Source organism: Saccopteryx bilineata, chromosome 1 (genome assembly GCF_036850765.1).
Source record: "Saccopteryx bilineata isolate mSacBil1 chromosome 1, mSacBil1_pri_phased_curated, whole genome shotgun sequence".
Lineage (NCBI taxonomy): Eukaryota > Metazoa > Chordata > Mammalia > Chiroptera > Emballonuridae > Saccopteryx > Saccopteryx bilineata.
In genome coordinates this window covers 376,759,132-376,781,661 of record NC_089490.1, presented here as the reverse complement: position 1 = coordinate 376,781,661, position 22,530 = coordinate 376,759,132, and the positions used below count along the sequence as shown (strand labels likewise).

General features: G+C 50.5%; 1 protein-coding gene and 1 long non-coding RNA gene across 6 annotated transcripts; both read left to right on the top strand.

Annotated features, from left to right (window-relative positions):
- Nucleotides 1–266: 266 nt before the first annotated feature.
- LOC136318619 (uncharacterized) lies at nt 267–3,692 on the top strand. Its single transcript, XR_010728100.1, has 3 exons — nt 267–358; nt 458–641; nt 3,573–3,692. It is a non-coding gene; the product is annotated as an uncharacterized lncRNA (long non-coding RNA).
- A 931-nt stretch (nt 3,693–4,623) lies between these two features.
- On the top strand, nt 4,624–22,251 carry PAX6 (paired box 6). Of its 5 annotated transcripts, none has more exons than XM_066251188.1 (12): nt 4,624–4,702; nt 5,046–5,106; nt 8,696–8,826; nt 9,622–9,663; nt 9,758–9,772; nt 10,719–10,884; nt 16,754–16,912; nt 17,689–17,771; nt 17,971–18,121; nt 18,222–18,337; nt 20,904–21,054; nt 22,137–22,251. In XM_066251188.1, the coding sequence occupies exons 2-12, from the start codon at nt 5,097–5,099 to the stop codon at nt 22,220–22,222; spliced, it is 1,110 nt and encodes a 369-aa protein (XP_066107285.1). In that variant the 5' UTR covers nt 4,624–4,702; nt 5,046–5,096; the 3' UTR covers nt 22,223–22,251. The 5 variants fall into 5 exon arrangements, with proteins under 5 accessions (XP_066107285.1, XP_066107283.1, XP_066107286.1 ...); XM_066251186.1 differs by having other exon boundaries at nt 9,758–9,973; XM_066251189.1 differs by lacking the exon at nt 9,622–9,663.
- Nucleotides 22,252–22,530: the final 279 nt, after the last annotated feature.

Genomic DNA, 22,530 nt, shown 5'->3' with positions numbered 1-22,530 from the left:
CACCGGAGGAGCCGAAAACAAGTGTATTCATATTCAAACAAACGGACCAATTGCACCAGGCGGGGAGAGAAAGCATCCAATCGGCTGGCGCGAGGCCTCGGCGCTGCTTTGCATAAAGCAATATTTTGTGTGGGAGCGAGCGGTACATTTGCATGTTGCGGAGTGATTAGTGGGTTTGAAAAGCGAACCGTGGCTCGGCCTCATTTCCCGCTCTGGTTCAGGCGCAGGAGGAAGTGTTTTGCTGGAGGATGATGACAGAGGTCAGGCTTCGCTAATGGGCCAGTGAGGAGCGGTGGAGGCGAGGCCGGGCGCCTGCACACACACATTAACACACTTGAGCCATCACCAATCAGCATAGGTGTGCTGGCTGCAGCCACTTCCCTCACCCACACTCTTTATCTCTCACTCTCCAGCCGCTGACAGCCCATTTTATTGTCAATCTCTGTCTTCTTCCCAGGGATCTGAGAATCGCTCTCATACACCAAACCAGCAGCATCCGTGGAGAAAACTCTTGCCAGCAACTCCTTTTAAACACCATCATTTCAAACCGTTGTGGTCTTTAAGCAGCAATAACATCCAAAAAACCCCAACCAAACAAAACTCTTGACAGGCGCCTTGACGGGAGAGGATGCCTCATAAAGGTGAGTCCGCTTCTTTCTTCTCGCTTCATTTTTATTGCAATGTTCAAGCAGGTATCCCCCTTCCTCCTCCCTTCCTTCTCCCCCTCTCGCCGGTCCCCTCCCCCACTGCTACGCCGGGAGAGTTGGGCCGGAGAAGTTTCCACGCAGGAGCCCAAACTTTGTACTTCCAGCGAAAGCCCGCGTCGGAGGGCGACAGCCAGCAAGCGGGAGCGGCGCAGGGCGCGGGTCGGGCGGCCGGTTCACTCTCGGCGCCAGCGCGGGCCGAAGCTCGCAGGAAGAACCCGGGCTCCGCGCGCAGCGGCAGCCGCGGCTCCCGGCCCCAGCGTCGCACAATGCTCCCGGCCAGCCAGAGAGGAGGAAGAGGTTCTGCGGCGCCCCAGGCCCGGGAGAGGCCGCCGGGAGCGCACGCCGCTGGCGGCTTTGTGCAGCCGAGGGCCAGCGGGCGCACTGCGGGAGCGCCCGGAACCCCGGCTCGCCGCGCCGCCGCCCTCTCGCCCGCCTCCGCCTTTGTGCGGCACTCGGCCGGAGCCCAGAAGTCCGCTGGCGCTCGAGCGCCCAGGGGCACCGCGCCGGCCGCCCGCTCGAGCGCCCAGGGGCACCGCGCCGGCCGCCCGCTCGAGCGCAATCGGCAAGACAACCGCGCGCTGGAGGAAGAGAGAAAGAGCGTGTGAGCCGGAGCCGGGAAGGAAGCCACCAGGCCAGAGCGGTCGAACGCGCGAGGGAGCTCAGAGCCGAGAGAAGATTGTCAGCTTCCATCAAGCCCTCAGGCTCTTGTCCCCAACGTGAGCGCAGAGCTCGGAACTTGAAACCTCTCTACTTCCCAGGCTTCCCCCAACCTTCGCCCTCGCCTTGCAAAAGCTGGGGTCTTCCCCATCCTCCAGCCCCCAGCGATCGGTGGGTATTTTTCCTTGTCTTCTTCTGACAAAGCTGCATCCGGTGTGTTGCCATTTCAACAAGTTTTGAGGTGGAAAAGTGGATTGCTTTAAAAAAAAAACACACACACACCAAAAAACTAAATCCCCTGATCTTTTTCTTCATGAGGCTTAAAAAAAAAAAAAATCAATATGAAAGCACTGGCTTTCGCCTTCGTCTGATCACATCCTTTTCCAGCTAATTAGTCTAAGTAATTTGAGAGCTTTTTCCGATGGATTCTAAGACCCCAGGAGGAAAAGTGTCTTTTCAAAGTTCACAAAGTTGAAACCTCTTTCCTGGTGCAGGATTTCTCAGTCCGCGCCCCATAGAAGCTCTGAATTTTAGCAAGTGTAATTGGGGGAAATGGAGTTGCATTTTAAGTGGAAATGTTTTCTTTCTTTAATTTTCTTTCTTTTTCTCTCTTCCTTTTTTCTTTCTTCCTTTCCTTCTTTTTTTCTTTCTTTGAGTGCTAACAACGGACCTTCCAACCGTTAGTGATTTTTACAAAGTTTAAAAACGTGAATGTGGTATCTTTTTTTCTCTGATACTCTACAAAGTTCCCTAAGCCATTTTGGATGTTTAACTCGAACTTGGGAGGGTTGGGGAAGGGGAGCAAGCAGAAAATGAAATAAAAAGCAAAGAGCTTGAAAGCTTGGTGAATGTAGTGAGGAGAAATAATAGTTGTTGCCATTGACATTACATTTTTTATAGCCAGTGACCTTTGCAAGCGTCTGAATGCAGTTTGATTAGTTGTTATCTTATCTGACCCTAGAGAGCAAAACTTTGTCATCTTAATTACTAATTACTTTATGGCTGCGGGCAGGGAGGATCGAAAGTGAGCTCTCCCTTTCACCCCAACTAAGGAGTTTGGGGTTGTATTTTGAGAATTAGATAGTTAGAACAACAGTAGTTGAAAGCTGAGGCTTGTGTCAAGGAAGCAGTGGCCCAGTGGCCTAGGACTAAGGCCCTGGCCACTTCCAGATGTCTGGAAGCTCCTTCGTTTCTAGCATGGATCTCTGACCTGGCTTAGGAAGCCGCTGGCTGAGCTGGGGGTTTCTGCCTGTGGCTGGGGGCTAAGGGTCTCCCTTTCTGCGCTTGACTGCTTCCGGGTGGGTCAGTGTGCCCTGCGTCCCGGGTTGCTTTCGCACTAAGTGTTAGCGATTACTTAAGTAATTAGATAGCTTCTTAGTGGAGGAGAGGCTGGTGGGAATCGAGCAGAACCGGAACTTGAAATGCTTCCACCTTCCCAGATGGTTCGAAAATTAATCGGTTAGGCCTCTCTGGAATCAGTAACTGAATTTTTTTTAAATGGTCGCAAGAATGTATCAGCGGGGATGGGGCATTCAGTGGTGGTTGAGTACAGCAAGGGTTACAGCAAGGCATTCAGGAAGTTTTACCCCTTCTAGGAGAATTCTGCTACCCCTCTTCCGGCCTGCTGCCACTTTGCAGTTTCAGAGTGGTGGGGGGAGCATATTCTGTTCCAAGCTGGTGTTTCTGCCTGGCAGGGCATGACTGTGACCATAGGGACTGAGAGACAGGGGGGAGGCTTGGCGATCCCACCAAGTTAGGTGTAACTCGGGAGCGTGCTGCCCTCCCGATATTTACCAGGCCGTATTTGGAAGCTGGAAAAAAGTCCTCCTCCTATGTTTATTTTTTTATGAATTTAAGCTGTATCTCAACTAGGTAATAAATTACACCATGAATAGCCTTGGGGAGAAAAAAATGTGTTTTTTGGAATTCCTTGCTTGCAGACAGGCAAAATTAATAATTACAATAGGCAAAACAAAAAAGAATGAGTATTTTAGTTTTTTAACAGGGAGAAATAATGCTGGCACTGTTTAATTATTTTTCTTCTCCTTCCTCCCTGCTCCTCTTCCTCCTCCTCCTCCTCCTCCTCCCCTCCTCCTCCTCCTCCTCCTCCTCCTCTTCTTCTTCTTCTTCTTCTTCTTCTTCTTCTTCTTCTTCTTCTTCTTCCCTCTTGAATGGGCTCTTTATTGTAATTCTCTCTTGCCAATTGAGCTCCCCACGGTGCTGTTGTATCTTTTTACAGCCCCTAACAACTCACACCAGTAACACAATTACCTCCAGATATTTATAACAAGAAATTACTTTTCTATTTTCTCCCCCCTCCCCCAGAACCTTCTTCTCAGGGGAAGGCAGGGAGGAGTATGAAGGGTGAACCTTGGGGAGAGATGCACTAGGTCAGGATTTACAAAGCAAAAGTGTCCCTCTGTTCCTTTTGTGAGTTGGTGGATTGTTGGTACGTGTGGTTGGAAGCTGTGTTGCTGGTTGGGGAGACTCGGTTTTGCTCTTTGGGATTTGGGAGAGCTGGAGAATAGAAGCCATTGTTCACTGTCTGTAGGCTTTGTTGACCACGCTCACCCCCTCCTGTTTGTACTTTTTAAAGCAGTGAGGCGAGGTAGACAGCGTGTGTCACAGTACAGTAAAAGGAGGGAAGATCTAAACACCAAAAGAAAAGTTAATCACAATAAGTGAGGTTTGGGGGGGAAAAGTTGGGCTCACCACATTCAAAGTCCCAGAAAGCCTGGGAGAAGGGTGGAGTGGGGACCTGATAAAGGGGTAACCAGAGAGTTGGGTTCTGGGGGCCTTCCGCAAGTGGAGTGGTGAAATTCCTTGAGAGGAGAGTGTGGCTCTGTGGTCCTCCTGATCGCCCCCCCCCCCACGCGTCTGCATTCTCAGGCACCCTGAAGTTCTGGGGCCCTCTTCCCCCACCTCGAAACTTCAGGTATTAGTCCTCAGCCTCTACCCCTTATTCCTTTGTTTCTCTTGTTCTTTCCTTTTTCCTTTCCCTGGTTCTTGATATTTTTGCAAGATGGAACCTGACTTGTCAGATTCTCCAATTCTCTCAAGCTAGGCCAGACAACCACTTCTAAAAGGTGGAGACTTCTGCAGGAGACACCACTGAAAATGTGGGTGCGATGCTGAGATTTTTGGCAGTTTGAGCCCTAGATTGGGGGGGTTGTCTTATTTTCTGAGAGTGTGGCTCAGAGACCCACGTGTGCTTTTGAGCCACAATTTGACATACCTTTTTCTCCTTCTGTTTTATCTTAGGGGGAAGACTTTAACTAGGGGCGCGCAGATGTGTGAGACCTTTCATTGTCAGAGTGGACAGACATCCCAGATTTCAGGCAAGTTCTGCGGTGGCTTGAAAGATGCTTTGGGCTTCAAAACCCTAAAGAATCTGAGTGCTTCTTCATTGTTGTTCAGAAGGAAGGAAAAAATTCAAAATTGGGTCATCCTTTCTCTTGATTAAAGGGTTGACTACCTAGGGATATGGAAGAAACAGATCGGGAATACTGAAGTATTTCATTGGTAGATTTTGCTGCACTGGAGACCCTCAGCCCTAAGCAACTGAGTGGATAATTTCTTAAAGAACGGGCAGTCTCCTGTTCTGGCCCCAGGTCATTCTCTGTCAGGGGGTAGAACTACCTGGCAGGGGCCGAGGATTAACGCCTGTGTTCTTGCTAACAGAGTCCCATACTCGAGCCCCGTGGGATCCCGCGGTCCCCAGCCAGCGCCAGCATGCAGAACAGTAAGTGTCTCTGGTCTTTCTCAGAGCAGGCTGGGGATGCTAGCACCAGTGGGTCAGGGAGGGCACAGAGGTTCCTGGTGTCAGTGCTGGTCAGGCCACCAGGCGTGAGAGAAAAGCCCCGTAGGGACTCGAGGCAACTGTGCCCCCCTTTGCGCCTGGCAACCCGAGAGTGGGGGGCGTGTGCTCTGCTGTTCTAGCGCCTGAGAGAACAGAAGCTGGGCCCTTCAGAACAGCCCGCTGGAGTTTGTGAAGTTGAGGTAGAAACACCCCATTCCCCCCCTCAAAAAAATCCTGTAACTCACACCCCCCTCTCCGCCCCTGCCCGGGCTCTGACCCTAGAGAGAGGGGCTGGGCTGAGAAGGCGGGGCGGAGGCTTCTCCTGCTCGCTGGAGGAGAAGGAGGCCCCTCTGGGCTTAGCCAGGACTGAGCGTCTCCACCGTCGGGGCGGGGTGTGGGCTCCCCTCCCCCAGTCGCTCCGGGGCAGCTCCTCCCCTCCCCACCCCGCCAGGGGCCCGGGAGGCCCGGGGAGCGGACCCCCGGGCTGGCGGTGGGGTGGAGGTGGGCAACTCCAGCAGCGGGGCTGCTCCCGGGCTCGGGCCGAGCAGGGTTCCCGGGGCTGGGAGGGGAGTGGGGGCCGAGCCCGGGAGGTGGAAGACCCTTGCTCGCCCTGGTAGCTGCAGCTGTGTGGGTCCTGGCTGTGTCAGGCCCTTCGTGCCTTTGAGTCACCGGCTCCGAGCCTCCCGTGTGCTCTGCGCCCTGGTCCCTTGGGCCCCAGGCCACCTTCCTGTTCGGTCCAAGTGTGTCGGAACGTAACGGGGCTAGTGTGGAGCCCGGGCCGGGGAGAATGAGGTCCAGCGGGACCTAGGCCGGCAGTTCAGTGAAGCCGGCGCGGAGCCAGCTGCGGTTCCAGGGCTCCGCTGTAGGAGTGCGGGAAGGCCCGAGTCTCCCAGCAGCCGTCCTCGGCCGAGTGCAGACTTAGGGGGCTCCCTAGCGCCGGCTCCCTCCGTCCGGGAAGCGCCAGCCGCCTCCTGGGGTTTCCGCGGCCGGTGGGAGCGCAGCTCAGGAGAGGACGCGAAGATGGCGAGGTTTAAGGGAGGTTTCGCTGTGCAGGGACCTGCCAGGCCCCGGGCTCTGGCCCGGGAGGCTTCTGCTGGGCCTTCCTGGCTGCCGGGTTCTCCCCCTGCAGCTCGGCCTCTCCTGCTGTCCGCTCGCTGGCGGCCCGGCTGCCGCGCACAGCGCGGTGCGTTCCCGCCGCGGCCCGGCTGGAGGCCCCGAGGGGCGCGGGGGCGCGGGCCGGCCTGCGGGGCTTTGTGCCGCTCGCTCCCGGGTGTGCGCGAGGCGCAGAGCATCCAAATTGACACCATATGTTTTCCTATGAGATGCTTCGCGGTCGAATTCTAGGCGCATAATCATCGCCACTGGGCGAGACGCGCCAGCCGTCCCCAGGGAAGGGACACCATGATTGAGGCTTAACCTCTGCAGGGGAACTGAGAGAGCAGCGCTTCCTCGCTGCCATTTCGATGCTGGCCGAGGCGACCTGGCCCTGGCCTCTCCTGAGCGAGCACCTGCCCGAGGTCCCTGCGGAGGTGGCAGGCACTCCATTATTATTATTATTATTATTATTATTATTATTGCAATGGAGGAGAAGGAAGAAGGTCTAAGATTAGGAGGCCTCCCGTGCCTTGGCATTCATAGAGGGAAAATTGCCCAGGCTGTGCGTGAAGTTTGGAAAGTCTTTCTCGGTGTCTTTCTGGGACAGCCTTTCTCCGCCTGGGAAGGCTTCCTTTGCCCGAAGGGGAGGCCCGGTGGCTGGAGGGTAGATGGGTCCTGCCAAGCAGAGGGAAGCATTAGAAGGGAACTTGGGAGAAACCGGAAGCTCGGGCTAGGCCTTGCTCTGTGGGAGAAGCGATGTCCCCACGATGTCCCTGCTCGTCCTGGGCCTTGCTGGAGCCCAGATCCCCCGACCGCCTGTCACTTCTCATTGAATTGAGGCTCCAGCCTCCCCTTCAGTGGGGGCCCCCCTCCACCCAGGGCCTTTGGCTATCCTGAAAACGCGGCTCCCCTCGAAGGGGAAACGAGTGCAGTTCAATCTCGTCTGAGTGATCTACAAATAGGGACGGAAAGGGTCGTTTTATCACGGTCCCGTTTGTCGTGACGATGCAATTTCCCGGAGCGGAGCACTGTCACAAAGTGACAAGGCTGCCACAAGCGCCCCGACTGATCTTTTCAATTAGCCTTCCATGCATGATCCGGAGCGACTTCCGCCTATTTCCAGAAATTAAGCTCAAACTTGACGTGCAGCTAGTTTTATTTTAAAGACAAATGTCAGAGAGGCTCATCATATTTTCCCCCCTCTTCTATATTTGGAGCTTATTTATTGCTAAGAAGCTCAGGCTCCTGGAGTCCATTTATCAGAGGCTCCAAGGAGAAGAGAGAGGAGAGGAGAGCCGCGCAGGGAGCCACGTCTTCTCCTGGAAGGGCTGCTCTCTAGAGCCGGGGCTGCAGGTTGGAGATTTTTAAGGAAGTGGACATTGTCGCTTGGCTTTATTTGTGTGCCTTTGGTTTCTGGGGAGGGAGCTCCAGAGAGATGCTAACTTCCTCTCCCTGTTCTCTAAGGTTAGACAAGGGGCTGAGGCTGTGAGATAACAAGATAAAGGTGGGGTGGAGGACCCAGTAGTGTGATCTTTTACTTTTCTTTTCGCTTTTTGCTGATATGTGTCCTTGGCCGTGGGGAGGGCTGAGATCAGCAGCGGAAGGAAGTCAGCCGGGGCGGCTGTGAGCAGACTCCCAGCTCGGGCCCCACGGGCCCGGCTACTCTGTGGTCAGAGCGGCTCTGGGGCTCTGACCGTCACACCTGCAGGGGAGGCGCTGACGCCCAGGTCGGGGTCACTGGCCACAGATTGGCCGTTCTGGTTCTTCTCCAGTCCTTCTCCTTCTCTTCTCCAAACATGTATATTTTTTCACCCCGGTGCTTGTACGCTGCCTTCGCCAGAGTTTGGAGCGTGACAACGAACGTGTCTGGACACAAGCTTCCACAGGCGAGCTGAGGAGCTGTAGGATTCGCTCTCGCAGTTCCGACAGTGCAGAGAGCCCGGAGATTCGGTGTGGGTTCTGTGGAACCACGGTTTGCCCTGACGCTCAGCAGGGCTCTTTGGAAAGACAGTTTTAGAGCTGATTGCATCTTGTGGGTTCAGAGACTGGCTGGTGTGTTTTGAAGAGGGCCAGTGGGCTGGGGACACTGCTGGGGTGGTGGCGACAGTGACGTGCGTGTGTTCTTGCTCGTTGGCATGGGTCTGCCTGGCCGGCTCTCGGGTGCTTCTGCATTCCGGTGGGCAAGAGCCCGGCTCTGACTTGGGGCTGGCCTGCCCGATGCCCCGCGTGGCTGGTGGTCCTGTTGTTCTTGATCCAGAGCAGAGACCTGATCCCCCAGGTTGGCAGGGGTTAGCCGGGAGCTGAGGATGCATTGTGGTTGTTTTCTCCTCCTCCTCTTCCTCTTCTTCCTCCTCCTCTTCTTCTTTACTCTTCCTCCTCTCTTCTCTCTGCTTCCGCTCCTCTCTCCTCTCTTTCCCTCTCCTCTGCCTTTCCTCAGGTCACAGCGGAGTGAACCAGCTCGGTGGTGTCTTTGTCAACGGGCGGCCACTGCCGGACTCCACCCGGCAGAAGATCGTAGAGCTCGCGCACAGCGGGGCCCGGCCGTGCGACATTTCCCGAATTCTGCAGGTGATCCTCCCGGCGCCGCCCCACTCGCCGCCCCCGCGGCCCTTCACTCTCAGCGCCCTCTCTTCATTTCTTACTGCGAAAGCTGCTAATTACGGACCCCTCCAACCTCACCTCCCACCCCACTCCCCACCCCAATCCCCTATCTTTCCGCTCCCCCTCTCCTTCCACCATCCTTCCCTGTCTCTTTCAACCTGGGGCAGTCACATATCTCATCTGCTTAAGAAAAAAAAATGTGTGTGAATTAAAGAAAAAAAAAAAAACAACCTTTTTCATTTGGTAAAAAACATGTGTGTTTTTAAATGTACTCTGGTGTATGTACTAGGTAATAAGCTGAGTTTTATAAAAACCGGCATAATTTTATTCCCTTCTCTCTCATCCTATGCTTCCCTCCAATTTTGAGCTATTGGCTTGCTTCTTCATATGCATGAAGAATATATATTGACTTAAAAACACAAATGCTATTCACCTTCCTCCATAACTCGCGTTTACTCAATTGGGTATATTTTTAAAGAAAAATAAGTTTAAATTTAGTTTATTTTCCTCATTAAAATATAGCACCACTTTAAACAAGGTCAGCACAAAGAAAAAAATCTGACTTCGTTTTGATGCATCTTCAGGCAGTGTTTAAAAAAAACCAGTTTTTTAAAAAACTATGAAATTAGTTTTTTTAGTTCAACCTGTTTGCAAGTATCATCATATTTGTAGTTTTTAGGGCTACAAATGTAATTTTTTTTTAAAGAAAAAGCTCTCTACAGTAAGTTCTCGTACCATTGAAGGTATATTTTTGTGTTATAGACCCATGCAGATGCAAAAGTCCAAGTGCTGGACAATCAAAACGTAAGCTTGTCATTGTTTAATGCATACTTAAACAATTTTATTTTTGTCTTGAAATTATTAATAATGTGGTTTTCTGTCCACTTCTCCTATGCAGGTGTCCAACGGATGTGTGAGTAAAATTCTGGGCAGGTATTACGAGACTGGCTCCATCAGACCCAGGGCAATCGGTGGTAGTAAACCAAGAGTAGCGACTCCAGAAGTTGTAAGCAAAATAGCCCAGTATAAGCGGGAGTGCCCGTCCATCTTTGCTTGGGAAATCCGAGACAGATTACTGTCCGAGGGGGTCTGTACCAACGATAACATACCAAGTGTAAGTTCACCGAGAATATCACCCTTCTTGCCCTCAGCTCCGTGCCCTCTCCTCTTCCCCATCTCTCTCTCCAGCCCTGCTCTCCTCCCTCCCAGTGTCTGTCTCTTATCTCCTCCATGCTCCACACATGTCTCTGTACCCGGGGCTGTTAAGAGGAGCATACTGACCTGTTCTTGGTTTTCTGGAAAATGGGAGTGAAGTGTGGGGAGTTGGTCACCTCATTTACATGCTGCAAAGTAGAGGGCGGAGGCACCGGGGAAAGGCGCTTGAATCAAGAAGGCGGATGAGAGTGAAAACCAGAGTCTGACCTCTTCCAAACCCACCTGTCCGAACCTTCCTTCAGGCGTCAAATATCCATTTCTGCTCTAATGTAAAACAAAGTGAAGAGAAGCTCTACACCAAGTCTACATTTTTTGTAAATCTGTTAACAAAGCAAAGCAGCCATGTGAGTTAGGTCACCAGAGACACTGAGCAATGGTCAAGGGCCCTAGTCTCCCAATTCTTACCCAACTCAGTTTCAGTGCCCAAAGTGATGGCTGTCATTCTGTCACCATGTCCCTGCAAATCCACTTAGACTGTCCCAGGATGGCTGGGAGTTGTTGTTGTTGTTGTGTATGTGTGTGTGTGTTTAACGTGTTTAGGGTTGTTCTTTAAGGGGTGATCATGCTGAAATGGGGATTTAAGACAGAGCAACCGTGTCTTCAGGAGACACTACCATTTGGTTTGATTTTGGTTTAATTTGCAGGTGTCATCAATAAACAGAGTTCTTCGCAACCTGGCTAGCGAAAAGCAACAGATGGGCGCAGACGGCATGTATGACAAACTAAGGATGTTGAACGGGCAGACTGGAAGCTGGGGCACCCGCCCGGGTTGGTATCCGGGGACTTCGGTGCCAGGGCAACCTACCCAAGGTAAAAACCTGCACACCTATCATCTAAACTCTCTCTCTCTGCAGCCCATTCTTCTCCCCAACCTCTCCTCCTCCAGGCCTCTGTGCTCGGAGAAGGCAGTGGGAGTCTGTTCAAAGGCTAAGGACACATTGGCTGGCATTGTATGTAGGTGGTGTTTATTGAACTGCCTGGTTGGCCTGGGAAGGTAGAGGCTGTATATGTCAGGAGTAGTAAGAATGTGGCCGGTGTGTGTGTGTGTGCATGTGTATTATTGACAGGAGAATGTGCGTATGTGAAAGAACCAGCTGCACAGTAAAGCCTTTTGCTGGAGAACTGTGACAAGTTAATGGGCATAGACTACGAGGTAAACATAATTGTATCATTTTGCTTTTTGCCATAATTGACAAATTATGTGACTGTGAGTAGGGTGCATATGAGAGAGGGCGAGCAGAGAGATGCAGGGTTGAGTGGAGGACTGGGCATTGGAAGTGGTGGTCTCCCAACTAGAATACCCCCACATCTCCCACTCCATCCTTTTGGTCCCCCAGTTCTTAGTGCGTGGCAACTGCTTAGAAGGATGGAATGACAATACTGTGTACCAGACGTCGGGGTGCCCGAGGTTGGGAGGAGAAAAGGGATCTGGATCATTCCAGCATCTGTGAGAAGGGGTGGAGGGAGAGGAGCAGGCAGGGGTGGGGTGGGGCCTGTTGGCCCTCCCCTCCCTTCCACACACAGAGGTAGCTTGGTCAAGAATAGGAAACAGTTTACTTGGAAGATTAATCGGTATTTGTTGTCCTCGTGACAAGGAGATAATATGCGGGATAATGGGACGTGGCGTCTCACTCCCGGGAACACGACGAGGCCTGGGGGTTCCGGGCGGGGAGGGGCGCGGCGTGGTGGGACGCTGACAGTGCTGCCGAGCGTCCCTGCGCTCTCGGACTCTCTCTGGGTGCCCGCGCCTCCGCGGAGACGGACTAGAGAAGGGAAAATCGGTAACAGTATGCGAAATATCTGGTACAAAGGATGCTTCTGTCACTCGTAAGAATTTGTTATGGGAACAATCCTGTCGCTCTGTAATTGCTCATTAGAGAACGTTTTGTTTCTCATTAAGGCGACATGAATAAGCGTCTAGTCGAGGAGACAGCTGTAGAAATGTTCCACAGGAGACCTCTGGACACGACTCGGCACCAATTGCCAATTAGACATGTCAGTTTTAAGAGCAGGAAACAATATAGGACGGACACTGGGAAGATAGGGAGCAAAGCGCTCGCTCTGGGTTTCCCAGCGCGACCCGCTCGGCAGGCCGAGGCCTCCTGATGCGCTGGGCCCGGTTCCGGTTGCCCAGTTGTCCCGAACCTGCAGCAGGCACACCCCAGGACGCGTTGCCTCCCACAAGGCTGCAGGCCCAGGCCCATTCTGGCCTCTGGGGAGGACGAGGGAGTGACAAGGTTGAGTGCAGCCCACCACACCCTCACCTGCCCTTTGGAACTAGGATTCCCACCGGGCGCACACTGGACACACCCATGTTAGTATGCACTGGGCACTCCCTGGGCTCCTGCCCACCAGCCCCCCCTCCCCAGCAACCCCAGGCCCCGCTGACCACTCCCTTGCCCAGTTTAGCTGACTGGGTCCGAGAAGTCTCGGGGAGGGTACCGGGCACAGTGGCCGGGCCTGGGAAAGCTGAGTCCCGAGCCTCTGCGCCTGGCCCCCGCCCCCGTCCCCAGGTTCTAGGGCTCCCAGGAGCTTGGGGCGTACAGCGGGGACACCCCTCCTGCTTCCTGGAGCCCGGACAGAAGCCTGGGGCTGCAGCTTTGCAAGTCCTATGGCTTCCAGCAGACGCAGCACCTGATTGGGGCAGGGTATTTTTTGTGTTTTTGTTTGTTTGTTTTGTTTTGTTTTGTCTCAGGGAGCGTGAGGGCGGGAAGTGAGAGCCAAACCACGGGGACCTGGTGGTGTTGATTGGGGCAGGAGGTGGCGCTCGTTCAGGAACTTTGAACTTTTAGCGCTGAGTTGCTAGAGAATTCTGTCACAGCAACTGCCAATCCCTTCTCAGTTCCTGCAAAATAAATAAATACATAAATAAACAAATAAATAAAATAAATAAAAATCCACTCCTGTGCCTCGTACTGGAGCATGGAGGGCAGTCCCGGCTGCGTGGGAGCACTAGTGTCATACACCGAGAGCGAGAGCGTGGAATTCCGGGCGCGGGGCGCGGGGCGCTGGTGGCGAGCTTGGGCTGATAGGCCCGTCGTCTCCTTCTGGCATTAAAAAGGACCCCCTCCCTCCCTGGCCCCCTTTCCTGGTCCGGGAAGCCGTTTTGGGGGTTTTAAAGAGTCCATTACCCTGAAAGCATAAGGCGAGGTTAGGTCTCAGAGGGAGACAAATATGGTTTCCATCTGATCAACGCCATGCGGCGGTGAATAAAATTGTGACTACGTAAGCTGACAAGAGACAACTCTATCCGGCTCCAATTCTCCAGCGATTTCGTGGTTTTCGGGATCCCGGAGACACTTTTTCTTATCTCCTCCCCTAACCCCCACCCCCGTAATACCCAGGCACTCTATAGGATTTAGTCCGTTTCTTTTTCAACAGATGCTACAATGTTTTGATCCGCGCTCGGGAGCTGAAAAGGTGCCGCAACCGGGTTGCTATCTTTTCTTGCTTGTTTTCCGCCTCACTGATTAGGACACTAAGAAACTAAGGAATGATTTTATTTCCCAGCGTCTTTTTTTTTTTTTTTTTTCTCTCTCTCTCTCTCTCTCTCTCCTCCTTCTTCCAGGAAACAAATCCTACCCCCAGCGTCAGATGGTCCTGGGGCTGGGATAATGGGAGGCGCTTTCACTCGCCTTCTCACGGATTAGGCTGGAAGGTGGACGGCACCCATTGAAGGCCCCTTCTTTGCGCTCGTAGGGGGCGCCTTTTAAAGAAGATATCTTAATTGTCTGCCACTTAGGTTTATCATGTGGGGAATTTGAGATCCAACTTCTAGTTTTATTTTGTTAAAAGCTCTAAGAGTGGAAGGTAAATCCACTCAAGAACAAAAAACGGCCACCAATCTAAAACGGACCTTTCCATCACTGCCTGGCTAGAAACAGTTGCTACTTTGAAAATAATAATAATAACAACTTCCAGTGGTGTGGGCTGGCTCTGCAGGGTCATGGAAGGATCCTACAGCCAACGGTTTCTCCTGACCCGCTTCTAATTCCACTCTCCTCCAAACAAGTTTAATCATGAGCTCTCATCTCTGTTGACTTTCTTCCCCTTAAATGGCAGTTCTCAAGTCAGCTTGATGCCTGCATTTTTGAGTTTGTGTGTGAGTGTGTGAGTATGAGTGTGTGGGGGGGAGGGGAGGCAGGAAAGGAGAAAGAAAGCGTGGGCAAATGTCTATGGTTTGAAATTAGGAAGATGTCAGAGAGCAGAGAATGCTACCTGTGGGGGTCTTTTGGGGGAGACCCAGGCAGCTTTGTTTCATTGGCAAGATCGAATTTGCCAGAAAAAGCCTGGGGTGGGGCCCCCAGGGAGGCATGACACCACCCTGGCGAGATGGGATTGTGGTCTCCTCAGTGCCCTGTCCTTAAAAGTCATTTGATCCCAGATTTTGAGTTATGTTTTCCTAAAGCAATAACCTAGGGGCCTTTCTAGTTGGCCAAAAAAGACTATTCTGTCTTGGATCCTCATTCACCAAATCAAAAAATAAGCCTGGCTCTTCATTTCTTTGGGGGGGGGGGGGACACTTTGCAAAGTCACCTGGGAACTTGGGGCAGTAAATTAGCACAGCCTTGTGCCAGGCACACCTGAGTCCAGCGTCTCTCCCTGAGCTAAGTAGCCCTCCCCGGCCCCACTCTCTGAGATGGGGCAAGAGCACCGCAAGCGGAGCTGGGCCTCTTGACTAGTATTCCTTCTCCCTGGTAATCCTTTCCTTTCTTCCTCTCAGCTGTCTTGTCTCTTTTTTCCTTTCAGCATTCTTTCCTGTCCTTTTTACACCTCTCTGGCCTTTCCCTTTGTAACCCTCTTTCTTCCTCATCTTCCACCCCTCATCTTTCCCCCCCAAGCCAGCCCCCAGCCCCTGTCTCTGCTTCCTCTCCGACCCACCCCGGTCTCTCTCCTCCCTGACTGCCGCCTTCACCCCTCGAGGCAGCTCGTCCCCATCCACCCTCCCTCCTCCCCCCACCTCCTGCCCCGGCCCCCCATCCACCTCCAGCCCCTCAGCCAAGGGCCCTAAATAGCATAGAGGCGCCCGCTCTCCGGACAGTGATTAATGATACCAGAGCAGAGGGGTTAACACACTTCACTGAAAAGTCTGTTGACTGGGCTTCTTGTAACACAATGTGGCCCGCTGCACGCCTCAAGAGAATCCTTTTGTTGTCCTCGCTCATTGTGGCCTCAAAATTCTGCCCACGAAAGTTTGCCAACGCTCCTGCCCCAGGAGTTTAATAGTTTCCCTTACTCACAGGGCATTGTGCAGCACTGAAAAGCAGCCCCTTGCTATTCAAGTGTTGGTGGTCATCTCAATAGATCTCCAAGGGCCCATATGGTGGCCAGTGCCGATGAATCCGCCTGTTTAAATGGGGGAGAAAGTTGGGGTTTTAAAACATTTCAAAGTTCCTGAAAAGATCCTACTAGATCCTGTCACAATTCCCTGAACTCTTTGAAGGCGATGCCTATTGTCTCTTGGTTATAAATGATATTCCTGGCCAAGTCGATTCCCACCAAGGCCCCCGAGAAGGCCCCCCCCTCACTGGCCAAGTTTCTAGGATGGGGGTCAGCCCTTGTTGGTATCCCTGGGGGCCTCAGGACCCGAGACCCAGGACCCAGCTTGCAGGCCCAGTCAGGGCCGAGTGCTTCCCTTCAACAGGCCGTGGCCTCCCCAGCAGGGCACAAGACAAGAGCCAGCTAGCCCAAGTGCACAACTCGTCCTCCCAGCCGTGAGGGAAAACAATAAAACTTTCCCCTGTTTCATGATAGAAATTACATTAAAAGTGGTGGAAATGCCCTAATTAAAAATGTACCACTTAAATGACATGCCAAGGATCAGCTGCAGCATAGCGTATTTAGCTAGTTAGTGAACTCTCTACTATTTCTTTTTTAAAATTACATGTTCAAAATTTAAAAGAAATCTTACTTTTCTCTGGTGCAACACATTACAAAGAATGGACAGTCCTTTTATCTAAATATAAAATTCGATTTTCAGCAATTACAGCCTGTTCTTGGTGATGATATAATTACAGCTGTGCTCGTAATAGGTGTCAAGGCAAAGCGCACTCATACAATAGTTGAATAAAACTGCGGAACAATGCGAGCACTTCTAAATTCACAACCTTGAAAATGAAATTGACTGTGCAGAATTAAAATAAAAACTAGATAAATATTTTTTTAAAAAGATTACAAGCTTGGTTTGGTTTTTTAATAGCATTTTCTACAAACCTATCAACATCTAATTGATTAGATAGGAATTACTGATTATAGATCAGCTGAAATCTTGAACATCCCTCTTCTATTTTCCCAACACAGCCATAGGTAAATAAATTCTGGAGGGAAAGGGAACTAACTGGGTGAGGTGTTTGGGGGAGTCAAGGTTAGTTGTGAAAGATCATTTTAATTGGAAACATCAGCACTTATTTTTGTCACTTGAAGAGATACTACTGTATAAATATCTATAATGTATGTATAATATCAGTCTCATTTTGATAAAAACAAAGAAAAAAAATGGTGGTCAGGTAACGTGTGTCATTAATGCCTTTAACTAAAAGAAGGCTGACAGTTACCTGGGGAATGTTTCAGTAAGACTGTCTGAATATACAGCTCTTTGAGTTCATGGCTATTCCAGGCCCCCTTTGGAGGCCTCAAGTTATTCCAAATTTCTCATACTGTCCTGTTCTTTTTGTTCCAGATGGCTGCCAGCAACAGGAAGGAGGGGGAGAGAATACCAACTCCATCAGTTCCAACGGAGAAGATTCAGATGAAGCCCAAATGCGACTTCAGCTGAAGCGGAAGCTGCAGAGAAATAGAACATCCTTTACCCAAGAGCAAATTGAGGCCCTGGAGAAAGGTGATGGAGGTTTTCAAAGTAGAGAAGCAGTAAATCAGAGTAAACGCCGCATCCTCAGTACAAAGAGCTAAATTTAGCCAGGGTCCTTTGCATAGAGGACTGAAAAGATTTCTTTTTTCTTTCTGTCTCTGGTTTTTTTTTTCTTTCTGGGCATCTATTCCCTCCCTCCCTCCCTCTCTCTCTTTCTCTCTCTGTGCATTTCTTTCTTCTTTTCATGTACCAATAATTCAAAGACTAAAAGTCTAACTTCTCATAAAGAAAAAAAAAATGATGATTAGGCTCATTCGGGCCACAGAAGTGTCCTTGAACGAATGTCGTTCCCAAGACTATTTACCTGGGTGCTGGTGGGATAGTTCTCCCAAGGGCAGCCAGTGCTCACAGCGGCTGCGCTGTAAAGGGAGCCACTCGGAGGTGCTGGAAATGGGGAGGCAGAAACCAGCTGGATGGCCTGACCTGTGGTGGCGCAGTGGATAGAGCGTCGACCTGGAAATGCTGAGGTCGCCGGTTCGAAACCCTGGGCTTGCTTGGTCAAGGCACATATGGGAATTGATACTTCCAGCTCCTCCCCCCTTCTCTCTTTCTCTCTCTCTCTCTCTCTCTCTCTCTCTCTCTCTCTCTGTCTCTCTCTCTCATCTCTAAAAAATGAATAAATAAAATTAAAAAAAAAAAGAATTGCTTTAAAAAAAAAAAAAAAAGAAACCAGCTGGATCCAGGGCATGCTTGGCCTATCACGTGTAGTTCTGGCACAACGAAGTAAACTCCACTTACTCTTTCAGAGTTTGAGAGAACCCATTATCCAGATGTGTTTGCCCGAGAAAGACTAGCCGCCAAAATAGACCTACCCGAAGCAAGAATACAGGTACCCCGTTACCATGTTTGTTTGCCTTTTCTGCAGACAAAGGTGCTTGGAATGAATACTCGTTTATGTAAACAGTAACAGTCTGTCTGTTACATACTCCGCTCCCACAGGGCAGGGGCGGGGGCGGGTGCAGGGGAAGGGCCCAGGTGGGGTTGAGCCAGAGGCAGCAATGGCCTAACCTGTTCTGTCTGATCGCCAGGTGTGGTTTTCTAATCGAAGGGCCAAGTGGAGAAGAGAAGAAAAACTGAGGAATCAGAGAAGACAGGCCAGCAACACACCTAGTCACATCCCTATCAGCAGTAGTTTTAGCACCAGCGTCTACCAGCCGATCCCCCAGCCCACCACGCCTGGTAATTTGAAATGTGAATGCTCCTCAGAAATGTGTGTCAGCCTGTCTGCCCTCGGCCCTGACTCACCCTGTGACTGTCGGTCGTGTCCCTTTCCCTGCAGTTTCCTCCTTCACCTCTGGCTCAATGTTGGGCCGAACAGACACAGCCCTCACCAACACTTACAGCGCTCTGCCGCCCATGCCCAGCTTCACCATGGCCAATAACCTGCCTATGCAAGTAAGTGAGGCCTGTCACTGCCTGCTGAGCGGATGCCAGGGACAGGTGCGGGGTGGGCCGGGACCTGCAGACTTCACTGGCCACGTCCGCCCCCGTGGGAGCCTTTCTCACCGCAGTAATTGGCTTGACCAGTCTAGGCGGAGATGAAAACGGTCAATTCTAGTCTTTTAGTTGATTGCTTGATTGATTCATGCCCTTAAAAAAAATAAAAAACCTGATGTTCAGTCAAGTTAATCTGCCTTTTGCTCACAGAGAATGTTAGCTTGATAATGGTGGGTGGGAATGGGCATGTTCCGGGTCTCAGTGAAACTTGTTCCGGAGAATGGAAATAATGCCGGCACCTTAGCAGACAGTAAGGGGTTAGGTATACAATTTGGGTTTGTGTCAATGTGTTCCTATTAATAGATCCATAATCTGCACACGTATTTTGGACATTATTTAAAGTAGATGTGATAAACTAGTGAGGGATATAAAATAGGTCATAAATGGGATTCATATTTGTATAGTGGGATACACTTAACATAGAGAAATCACTAGTTTTCCTTCTACCTCTCACACACAAAAAGGTAGAATGTATCTGCTAGAAATTTAGTGTGTCTTTGCTGTAAATTATTCCATGAGGCTGGGCACTCTGAGCTGCCTTGGTTGATGTTACTCACGTGGTATCACAACCTGCCGCTACTCTCTATTCCAGACCAAATAGTTCCCAGCCTCTGCACAGGCTTGGCCCTGTGTTAGGTCAACCCTTTATGATGGAGGTTGTATAGTGCAGGGAGGGTGTATTAGAACTTTGGAGCTGGATGGATTCTTGATGGGGGAAAACTGATCCTCTGGTGGGTCTTGTGCAGAGCCTTTCCTGGACTCAGTTAGAGATGCTGGCTGGTGTGAAGTTGGAGAGCATGAGCCTCTGCTGGAAACAGTCCTGTGGTGACACAGAGTTCTTGTTCCTCACTGCACATCTTTCGCTGGGTTTCTAATCCAAATATCAGCAAAACAAATGTTTCACAGTCTTCAGACTAATAAACATATGAGCAGCTAGATAGGCAACTTCCAAGGAATTATTCCCAGGTTTATTTTTATTGCATCTGGCTATTATTGGACCTAGTGCAATTAATGTAAATTAAGGGATTGACAGCCAGTTAGTCGGTGTCGCTACAAATGCCTTGGAATTTTCCAGAAGTCGGATTGCCTAGAGGAAGTGATTTCAGGAATGAGAAACAAATGCAAACTGAAGTTCTGGCAGGCCCTCGAGGCCTTCTTGCCTCTTTGAACCTGACATTAGCCGTCACCCCCTGACTGTAGGAAGGCCCCTGGAGTGTCTTGTTCAGTTTTGTAAATTGTAGCAACATTTAGGTTCCTGTGAAGAAAACCAAATGTGTATATGAGAAAATAACTGGAAACAAATAGATGCTATTTTATTAGCGTTATTCCCCACATATTTTATTAGCGTTTTCCCCACATATCAACTGGGATGTGGTCGTTGACTTTAAAAAATTACAAAACCTATACAGTTCAAAACATATATGCATTCATAAAACATAAAGGAAGTAAAATTATCAACGATTCTGCTCAGAGAAAATTACTCTTCGAAATTTTGGAGTGGGGGCAGGGGTGCTGGTGTGTGTGGGGAGCTAGTCTGTCTGTCCATCAGTTCATCCTGCTGACCAAAACCATTTTACAAAGAGTGGGTGTCCTCCTCTGAATCTTGGCTAACGTGTCACTGTCTCTGAGATTGTGGAGGTTGGAACATTAAAGATTTCTACCGTTTGCAGAGCAAACTTGTTCCTGACATCATGCTTCTATTAGTCCATCCCAAGTTCTCTGCCCTGGAATAGGCCCATGAGAGCTCATGAGGGATTTTGTCCAGCTCTGTGTATTTCTTCTTTAGTCAGGAGATAGGTTTATCTCCTCAATACCACCATTGCAAACATTTGGAGGGTAGCAACAGCATCGCAAGGGTAACATCCGATCTGAGTTTGTGGGTCTGTAAGGGAGTCACAGCCCATTCTCAGGATGGAGCTAGGTATGTACTGCTGCTCTGACCACGCTAATCTGAGATCATTGCTGATCTTTCTCTTCGAGGCATCTTTAATCCCCCTGAGTCCAACCATGTTAGGCTCTCCCAGTCCCTAAACCAAACTTTACAGAGAGTTCCTCCCACTGCTCTGTCCCAAAGCTTGAGATATGGGATTTGAATGTCACTGGGTTCCCAAAGAGTTTGGATTTACAGGCGAAGGGATGTGTTTTAATAAAAGATGCCAGCGGAGACCTGAGGCGAATAGACAAAAAATCCTATTCATGTTATGGGTAGGGCCAACTATCTACCTGGATGGTTGTCTGAATTCTTTTAGAAGTCTGGTGTGCAGGCAACTTGAGTGTAGCCGTGACTGGTGGGAGGACTGGTTGAGGCCTGGTCTTAGCGTTATCACACGCAAGTCCAATCCTTCACCCGAGGACCCCTTTAACCCTCAGGCTTGTTGGCAGAGTTCCCCAGGAGGAGGGAGCCCAGGGGCGTGGCTGTATGATGTGTTTCTCTGTAACCACAGGTCTGCCTTTCTCCTTTCAGCCCCCAGTCCCCAGCCAGACCTCCTCGTACTCCTGCATGCTGCCTACCAGCCCTTCGGTGAACGGGCGGAGTTACGACACCTACACGCCCCCACATATGCAGACACACATGAACAGTCAGCCAATGGGCACCTCGGGCACCACTTCCACAGGTGAGCCGCTGCTCTCTGCGGGCTGCATGGAGGCGGCCTGGAGAGCATCTTGTGCCAGGTGATCTCCCTTCACTCAAAGTTTACCTAAAAAATACCCTGAGCTCCAGGCCTTGTGTGATGGTGTGTTTAACTCTTCGTTGCTTGCTTCTCTGGGGGAAATGATTGAAAAGGGAAATTTAGCCAAGCTAGTTAGTAACTTGACACCTTACAGACAGAAAGCAAAGTTGTTCTTCCTTAATTTGGTCGCAGAAGTTATATATAAAGACAAGGCCTGAAACTCCAAGGTTTCTGAGGAGCGATTACTAGCCAGCGTTCACCAGGAAGGGCTCCCTGAGCTGGGTGGGGAGTGCTTATTGGAAGACTTGGCGCCCTGCTGGTTCTTCTAGGCTTCTCTTACAACCAAAGAAGCACCACGTTGGTTTCCCAGAGGTGGTTCTGACACTGAAGTTCCAAACAGACAACGGAGCGTTTTTGCTTTCCTTTTACGTAGGAGACTTGGGATTCAGTAGGCATGTGTAAAAATGTTATCTGCTGGCCCTGGCCGGTTGGCTCAGTGGTAGAGCGTCGGCCTGGCGTGCAGGAGTCCCGGGTTCGATTCCTGGCCAGGGCACACAGGAGAAGCGCCCGTCTGCTTCTCCATCCCTCCCTTTCTCCTTCCTCTCTGTCTCTCTCTTCCCCTCCTGCAGCCAAAGCTCCATTGGAGCAAAGTTGGCCCGGGTGCTGAGGATGGCTCTGTGGCCTCTGCCTCAGGTGCTAGAATGGCCCTGGTTGCAACAGAGCAACGACCCAGATGGGCGGAGCATCGCCCCCTGGTGGGCATGCTGGCTGGATCCCGGTCTGGTGCATGTGGGAGTCTGTCTGCCTGCCTCCCCATTTCCAACTTCAGAAAAAAAAAAAAAAAGTTATCTGCTTTCTGAAGGTGCTACGTTTGTTTATAACACTTGAAAAAAGATGTTTTAAAAATACAGTTAAAATGTTGGAAATCATTAGAGTTTATTTTTGTAACCTATGAATTCATACTCTACGCCTGTCTCTTGAAGGGGAATATCTACATGGCATTTTTTTTTTTTCATCCACTTTAGGCCTCATTTCCCCTGGTGTGTCAGTTCCAGTTCAGGTTCCTGGAAGTGAACCTGATATGTCTCAATATTGGCCAAGATTACAGTAAACAAAACAAAACAAAACAAAAACAAAAAAGAAAGAGAGAGAGAGAGAGAGAGAATTTATTGTGTTAATTCAGTCAGTGACCATGTGGACTCCACAGCTGGGCATTCAGGAAGGGAAGAGAAATGGCTGGAAGAAGCACTTCAGTTCTGCGATTGTGTCCTGTCTTGTACCACTGGGGAACGGACTCAAAACAAGGACCTTTGTATACAGAAGGCACGATATCAGTTGGAACAAATCTTCATTTTGGTATCCAAACTTTTATTCATTTTGGTGTATTATTTGTAAATGGGCATTTGTATGTTATAATGA

Coding starts and splice junctions, on each gene's coding strand:
- PAX6 (XM_066251190.1), top strand. CDS start 8,565: ATGCATTGTGGTTGTTTTCTCCTCCTCCTCTTCCTCTTCTTCCTCCTC. Junction 17,772..17,970: donor TACCCGAAGCAAGAATACAG/GTACCCCGTTAC, acceptor TCTGATCGCCAG/GTGTGGTTTTCTAATCGAAG. Junction 18,338..20,903: donor CCAATAACCTGCCTATGCAA/GTAAGTGAGGCC, acceptor TTCTCCTTTCAG/CCCCCAGTCCCCAGCCAGAC.